General features: G+C 38.8%; 1 protein-coding gene across 1 annotated transcript; it reads left to right on the top strand.

The window, feature by feature from the left end:
* Positions 1–5262: 5262 nt before the first annotated feature.
* Positions 5263–8210, top strand: adtrp1 (androgen dependent TFPI regulating protein 1). Its single transcript, XM_049017901.1, has 6 exons — positions 5263–5445; positions 6071–6214; positions 6323–6424; positions 6717–6832; positions 7060–7220; positions 7522–8210. Exons 1-6 carry the CDS (start codon positions 5278–5280, stop codon positions 7539–7541), a joined length of 711 nt encoding a protein of 236 aa, XP_048873858.1. The 5' UTR covers positions 5263–5277; the 3' UTR covers positions 7542–8210.
* The last annotated feature ends 175 nt before the right edge of the window (positions 8211–8385 follow it).

Raw genomic sequence — 8385 nt, 5'->3', positions numbered from 1 at the left:
TGGAAGCGAAAGATCTGCTAGGAGATTTGCCTGAGAACTGCATAAGGATCCAAAACAATCACCAGTGCACCAGAAAACATCCTTAGAGGTAAATGGAATAAAAGTCTACATCTTCACAGTCAAGTGCAGTCGGCACAAGTGTGGAATGTTTGGGAGAAAAATAGGCAGGAAGCCACAAGAAAGCAAACTTGGAGGATGCTAAAGAGCATGTGAACAAACCAGATGAAATTTGGAACAAGATTATGTGGTCTGATGAGACCAAAGTTGAATTATTTGGTCATAATTCACACAGGTATGTGTGGTGAGAAAAAAAAAAACTCTGCTTATGAGGAGAGGATCACCATTCCCACGGTCAAACTTGGTGGAGGATCGCTGATGTTTTGGGGGTGTATGTCTGCATCAGACCCTGGAGCTCTGCATGAAAGTAATAATGAATGCAGTCCAATATCAACAGATTTTAAGACAAAGCCTCCTACCATTAGTCAAAAAGCTAAAAATGAAGAAGCAGTGAATCCTACAATAAGACAATGATCCAAAGCGCAAAGCGAAGTCAGCTCTCAAAGGAATAGTTTAAAAAGAATAAGGTGAAAGTTGGGGGCAGCATGGTGGTGCAGTGGTTAGCACTGTTACTTCACACCTCTGGGACCTGGGTTCGAGTCTCCGCCTGGGTCGCATGCGTGCGGAGTTTGCATGTTCTCCCCATGTCGTCGTGGAGTTTCCTCCGGGTACTCCGGTTTCCCCCCACAGTCCAAGGACATGCTGAGGCTAATTGGAGTTGCTAAATTGCCCGTAGGAGTGCATGTGTGAGTGAATGGTGTGTGAGTGTGCCCTGCCATGGGCTGGCCCCCCATCCTGGGTTGTTCCCTGCCTCATGCCCATTGCTTCCGGGATAGGCTCCAGACCCCCCGCGACCCAGTAGGATAAGCGGTTTGGAAAATGGATAGATGTTTTATTCCTTTTTTCATTTCCTTTTGTATTATGAAAAAAATCAGGCTGAGCTAGAGAAAGGGAGGGAACAAATCAATGCCTGAGCTTAAAAATCCGTGTAGCAGAAATGTAATTTTGAAATGTAATTTCAAAGATTCTGTTTTGCTGCCTGTTATTGTGCTATTGGATCAAACTGTGTTAGTCTTGGCAGAAATATACTAACACAAGAGCAAGGTTACCACATTTTTTAAAGTCACCAGTGGGCACAATCCCAGTCCACTCCAGAAAAGCCCAGAAGAGCGTCTTCCCGCAGCCTTTGTTGAATGTTGTCTAAGTGAACATCATGTCTCTGGGATCACACACCCTTTCGCTGGGCTATGGGATTGGTAGCTGATGGCCATTCATCCCACTGGAGGACCCCTATTGTAATGAGTGAGAGAGCTTCACTACTACAAACAAGATATCTTCAAGGTATTGAATATTGATCTGGTAATAGGTTGAAATGTTGAACTTTGACCTTTCCATACTGTTATGTGATGAAAACCTGCAGTTGCTGAAAAGAAGTAGCACACTAATGCAGATTGATTCTGTAGCATTTTCCGTCTTTACCTTTAAGTTAAAACATTTCTAATTTCAAGAAAAGGATCTAAGATACAGATGGACATCATAACATGAAAAATTATAATAATTCCTATTTGCCAATTCATTTTATGAGATCCCAGCTCTCTTTTAGCTTGACCACTGACTGTCTTGTTGCTTTACTGTTGTCTTCAAACCAAACGCCTTTTGCGTGTCACAAATCTATCTCATCTTCTGTTTAACTATTGATCCATGTTCACATTAATACAACACTTGCTACTTTTATTATGACAGTTGGCATTTCAGGTTCATCGATCCCAGCATGATAAGAGGTTTGACTCACAAAGGTAGTAATCAGTTCCTCACATTTCTAGCTTGGGTGCACTTTGGCACAGGTCATTTAACAACAAATGCTGTTACAGCTCCAACAAAAGAAAATCACAAGGGTTGCTTGTCACGTTCCACATTATGGTCCTAGACCTGACCTTGATACCAGAAATGCAGTTCAAGCTGTGAGGCAGCTTAGCAGCAAACACACAGAACCTTTTGGGTACGCATGAAAGTTCTTTGCTCTTCGTACATGAAAACCTGCCACACAAAGATTATTAATGGATGTAAAATATTTAAATGGGAAGAAGTTCTAATGTGCTTGATGCTATTCATAGCTAATAACACACAGTGAGACTGAAACAGAGCTAATTGCCAATTTTATACTTATTGAGTGAAGAAATAGCAGGGATGCATGTTTTATAGCTGGGAAAAGATCTGGACAGAAAAATAACATGAAACCACTGTCCATTATTGCCACCTTGTGGAGATAAATTGTTAACGAACCAATGATTGCTCTTGTATACTGAGATTTTGATGTTAAATATTTAAATACATTTTCCTCTTTGGATACGACCCCATTTTACTGCCCCCTCCCCCTGGCACTCCTCCCTACCTTAAATTAATCAATCAATCAGTCTTTATTTATATAGCACTGTTTCAACCACAGGGATTACAATGTGCATTACAAACATTTTAAGAGAAGAAAAATACATTAAAATAATAAGATAAAATTATAATAATAAATTATGATTAGCACAAATGATAAAATAAAATATATTAAAATACCACCAAAAACGCGTAAGAACACCCATGTTCTCCATAGGGGAATTTAACCTTTACCGTAAAGGGGATTCTAGCCTGTACTGTACCTCACAGGGGATTCTAGCCTGTACCTCACAGGGGATTCTAGCCCCTACCTCACAGGGGATTCTAGCCCCTACCTTAAAGGGGATTCTAGCCTGTACTGTACCTCACAGGGGAATCTAGCCCCTACCTCACAGGGGATTCTAGCCCCTACCTTAAAGGGGATTCTAGCCTGTACTCTACCTCATAGGGGATTCTAGCCCCTACCTCTTCTGGGAAGTGACCCCACATATTCTCAGAAATAAATCTATAAAGTAACTGATTATAATACGTCCATGAAATAAATTCATAAAATAATCTATTATTGCAGATTATTATATGCAATGGTGAACAGATGCGCTTTCGGCCAGGTTTTGGAAGTACTAAGAGATTCAGTAGCTCTCAGGTTTTCCAGACTTTGTGACCATAGTGACTAAAAGCTGCCCCCTCCCTCCTCAGCGGCGTTTTAGGAATAATCAGTTAGTCTCCCTCAGATGATCTGAGACATCTGCCTGGGACGTAATTTACAGTCATGTCGTATCTACAGATAAGACGTCTATGTAAACATTTAAAAATTAGCAAAAGGACTTTAAAATCAGTCCTAAAAGACACAGAAGCCAGTGCAGGGATTTAAGAGTAGGTGTGATGTGATCCCTGTGTCTGATGCGTGTTTGCATTCTAACAGCGGCATTCTGGACCCGGTGTAGGTTTGAAATAGATTTCTTAGGTAGTCTAGATATGCAACATATGATAACACACCCCAGACTATGGCGATATTATGAGTGTGACAGTCTGCTGTTTTGCAGACATTGCTGATATGGCTGCTAAGCTAAGGTCACCATTGAAATGGACTCCCAGGAGTCTTCAGAGACACTGATTCCAAGTACACCAGTATATCCCTCCTCTGTCCTTAATTTCCAATAACAAGAATCTATGTTTTTTTCCTTGTTCGTTTCATAAAGTTTTGTGACACCCACAGGTTTATTTCATCTATGCATTCAAACAGGAAGCAGATAGAGCCATGTGCATCTGGAGCTGAAGGCAGAGAAAACTGTGTGTCATCTGCATACTGATGAAAGCTGAGTTTATGTTTATTTCTTACACTTGAAAGTGGTAGCATATAAAGGTTAAATAATGTAGGGCCTAAAATTGAATTTTGGGGGACTCCGCATGTAAGACTTTGAAGTTTGGAGACATAGGTACGAAATGCAACACAGTATTCACGCCCACTTAGATATGATCTGAGCCAGTTTAAGCCTGTAGCAGAAAGGCTAATCCAGGTGTACAGCCAGTTCAGCAGAATCTATCTCAATCTCAATGTCTATAGTAACAAAGGCAGCATTGAGATCTTGATCAGCATTTCTCAAACCAGTCCTCGGGAGCCCCCAGCAGTCCACGTTTGTACTCTCCCCAATTCCCTGAGAGTTGGGATGGAGCGAAAACATGGAACATCTGGAGGTTCCCAAGGACTGGTTTGAGAAACACTGATCTAGAAGAACAAGAATGGCGTGGTTACCCGAGTCTCTGTTTAGTTTTAAATCATTTAACACTTTGGGAAAAGCTGTTTCAGTACCGTGACCTGTCCAAAATTCAGATTGACTCACTTCATAGAGATTATTAGTGTTAAATAATCAATCAGCTGAATAGACACAATTTTCTCAATTATTTTACCAAGAAATGGAATGTTACAAATTATCTTATAATTACTAAGTATGTACATTACCACCAAGATTGTTTTCTCCATCAAACACTTAACAATATCGGTTTTTAAGACAAAAAAATCCTTATTTCAAAGAAAGATTAACAACATTCAGAACATTTGCCAACAACGAACTTAGAACATGTTTTAAAAACTTTGTGGGAAGAGGATCAAGAGTGCAGCTGGATAAAGTAGATAGGAGAAAATACAGACATTATTCAGTGTGTGGATTAATATCCAGGTTTTGGGGAACTCTCAGTAAAAGTGCCCGGCGGTTTTGGCAGTCGGGGGTGGCAGAGGCAGCTTCAGGTGGCCTGCTGTCCGTCATTTGGAAAACCTTGCTTTAGTGGTTCTCAATAATGTAAATTTAGTTCTTCTCAGATAAAAACCACTAAAACAATAAAATCGGTAAAATGTGGCAGCAAACGCTATTAAAAGTAGTTAAACATTCTCATATGATTTCCTATGAGTAGAGGAGCGAGGAAAACAGCATCTTAGTTGTTCGAAGTTCAAAGTTCCAAGTTAAGATAATCTAGAAACAGCAATGCCCCCCACTTCCTATCCCTGGTCAGTGAATCGATCCAGTTCTGTTGCCCCAATGACAAATCCCTCCCAGCACATATATTACTTCATCAACCTCCAACACTTAGATATGATGTGATATGGAAGTAATATATTTCTAAATTATCACAAGTGGTCCTTTCACACCCCACTGAGAAGTCTAAAACAGCAGGTACAAAAGGCAGTATTCCGTGTTTCTATATGCAGGACAGCAAAAGGTAGTGACGGTGACAAAGGATAATCGTGTTATAAAATATTAACAAGGAAAACCCTGTCATAATTTTTAGAAGGTAAGGTAGTCGTGTTTGTGACGTCACCGTCTTCCGCGAACTTGGAAAATGGCTGCCGTTACAGTGCCTCCGAGGTGGCGGGCTTTTATTCATTTAATGGTATTTGTATGGGCTGTTTATGTAGTTAATAGAAACTGCTCTCTCGCAATTACCAAGCGGCATCCCGGGGTCAACTCATACGGAGGACGATGGAAATATTTAACTTTCATCAATCTTGTAAGGCTTCATTATTCATCGATAGGTACAAGTTAGCAGCATAACTAGTTGATCGTTTTAACTAGGATTGCACGTTTAACCTTGCATAAACGATTACAATTTAATAGCAGGTGAAGCTGTTTTAGGTTTATCTTCAATAAGCGACAACATCCGTTGTTAAAGTATAAACATTTACAGCAGCTAGACGATGTTATTTAACAACGTGTTCCTTTATGCTGTACTAAAGGACAACTAGACGGTATATCTGTAAAGTGCAAGTTGTAATTTACGTAATTTAATTAGCCATCGGTTTAGTTTACTTCTTCGAGCTCGTATTTAAGACGTATTAAGTTCAAGCTTATTTATGCAATGTTTAAGTTAGGCCCATATTTAACTCTAACACAGTGTATTGTTGTGGGATAGGTTTGTATTTGTTGATTCACAATAAGTGTAGCACCAAAGCAAGATCTTTACGTGTCTGTGAAGGATTTCATTTTTGCCGTATTAAAAATACCGTATTAAAATCGGGTGCGTAGTCTTCACGTTTTTTCATGTTTCCTTGTAGACATATACAGTAAAGCTAAATTCCATTTATGTAAATCAAACAAAAACGTATCAATATGTCTAATACATTCTTCTTCTATAGGTTATGCAGGCATTGTTTTTTGGACTTTGTTGTTTGATTGATATGATCCATCAACTATTTTATGCCCCTCACGGCAGATGTCCAAAATTTCTCATTAAAACACAAGATATCTTCTTCACTGTGTTTGTGTTCCCAGTTGGGACGGTGAGTTTTCTTCAATACCTTTTATGTTTTCTGCATGCTTGAATGCCTGATGTCACACATCTCTACAGATTACTGATTAATATGGTTTTATTTTTGCTGTTTCCTCAGTTTGTATTTATCTCTTTTTGGTTCCTATATGCCATTGACCGGGAACTGGTTTATCCTAAACATATAGACAGCATTATTCCTCTGTGGCTCAATCATGCAATGGTAAGTTTTGCAATACAATAACAGCACTGTCGTACGTAGCATTTAGCCTGTGCCAATGTTATTTCTGTAACAAGAAGGGTTTCAACATATTTGTTTGCACTTTGTCTCTTTTGCACTATGTGTTTGTATCTGTGCATTTTATGTATCTCTCTGCTGCATTTCAGAAATTCTCCATAAGATCAATAAAATATGTTATCTTACCCCACAATACGTACTGCATGTAATATGCATGCTATGCCTAATTTTGGTTTTAGTTCAGATGAATAAACTGGGTGCTTTTTTGTGTCCATAGCACACAGTCATCATGCTCCTCCTTTTGATAGAGCTGTACCTTCAACCTCATCAATATCCCAGAAGAATGAAAGGTCTTATGGGCCTGGCACTCTTTTCTGCTCTCTACTTGGCCTGGTAATCTCTCCTCTATTAATTAAAGGCGTTGGCATTCTCACATCATTTGTGCTACAAATAAGCTGATTACAATGGAACCTCATCGAAAGCTGTTAAATTTACTGTAAACTTTCATTAGATTTCTACAAAATGCTTCATATCTGTGTATCTTTCTGTATCAGAATATGTATTAATCATTCAGTTGCGTAATGGTAGCACAGAGCCCTCTTCTTTGAAAACTCTGGCAGGATCTTATGGGTGCACCAGGCATCGGGGATTTGGGTATATCCCATTCTGGCCCATCTAAGCCCTGTGAAGATGGTTCTCTTCTTTGCTGCCTCTGCACTCTTCATGGCTCCCCTCTACCTGCTGGGGGAGAAGCTTAGCCACAAATACTGGGGTGATGTAGGTGAGTGACTGGCCTTATTGATAAAAAATAATAAAGATATTGGTAATAATAATTATAATACTATATTATTGTTGATGTTGTTTCATTAATATTATTATTATTATTATTATTATGGAATTCTTCAACCAGGGAAAACATTGTGACAGTTGATATGCTAGAATGGTCAAGGCTGATAACTTTTCTCCCAAATCAGTAGAACAAAAACTACTATCATTATAATTAAACAAAAGTTTGAGGTGCAGTTCTGTGCCTTCAGTATTGACATGCTGTTCATATACAGACTTGGTTGTGTTTCTGAAAGGGTCACAGAAGAAGAAGTAAGAGACCATCTGCCGTAGGAGGTGGTGTATGCTTGGTACCGCGGAGGGCTTTCCTGTTGTGCAGAATGTCTACACCAAGCAAGTAATTGTATCTCTGTGACAAGACTTTAATAGAGAGACTTGATCACTGTGAGAAGATCAGCAGACTAGGACACCATGCTGTCAGGTCAAAAAAAAAATCTGATACTCTTTTAAGGTTGTGAGATGTACCAGCTCTACATCACAGTATCTGTCACCTTGGATCATGATTTAAGCCAGTGGACAAATACCATTTCTGCAAATTGATTTTCAAAAAGCCTTTTAAAGATGTTTGGGCTTATGGTACGATGATGTACTATAATATGTATAATAATGACATTTTTGAACAAAATTTAGAAACTACTGTTTTAGAAAAAAACTGCAGCATCTCATTTATTAAACTGCTTTACATACAGTACAGTACATCTTAAGTGCAATGAATTCCTTCACTAGATTGAAATATGAATTACAAAATGCAAGCTAATGGTTTTATTCAAATTCAAACTCCTTTACTAATATCCACAAAGCTTTTAATTGTAGTTTCACTTTGCCTAGATAGGTATCGTTTATTCACTTTATGGTTTCGATTTAATTTTCATGATTTCCATTCTGAGGCTGTATTCTCATGTGTAATAAAGACTTTTACACGTGCTTCCTGGGTCCTGGTGCTACTTTGCTGCCTCAACCAGCAGAAACATCATGGACATCATTGATTACCTCCTCTGCTTTGGTGCCATAATGCAAGACGTCTTATTTTTCTTATTGGTTATTCAAATTGTAATTAATATATATGTGAAGTATAACGTTCATCTAAAAAAAAAAAAAAA

The sequence above is a fragment of the Brienomyrus brachyistius genome, chromosome 6, assembly GCF_023856365.1.
Source record: "Brienomyrus brachyistius isolate T26 chromosome 6, BBRACH_0.4, whole genome shotgun sequence".
In the NCBI taxonomy this organism is placed as follows: domain Eukaryota; kingdom Metazoa; phylum Chordata; class Actinopteri; order Osteoglossiformes; family Mormyridae; genus Brienomyrus; species Brienomyrus brachyistius.
Note: the sequence above shows the minus strand (reverse complement) of the source record. Positions and strands in the feature narration are given on the sequence as shown.

Bases quoted from the DNA above. Each gene is read 5' to 3' on its own strand.
- adtrp1 (XM_049017901.1), top strand. From the start codon at position 5,278: ATGGCTGCCGTTACAGTGCCTCCGAGGTGGCGGGCTTTTATTCATTTA. The intron at 5,446-6,070 runs GTAAGGCTTCAT...CTTCTTCTATAG, and splicing joins ATTTAACTTTCATCAATCTT to GTTATGCAGGCATTGTTTTT. The intron at 6,833-7,059 runs GTAATCTCTCCT...AAACTCTGGCAG, and splicing joins TCTGCTCTCTACTTGGCCTG to GATCTTATGGGTGCACCAGG.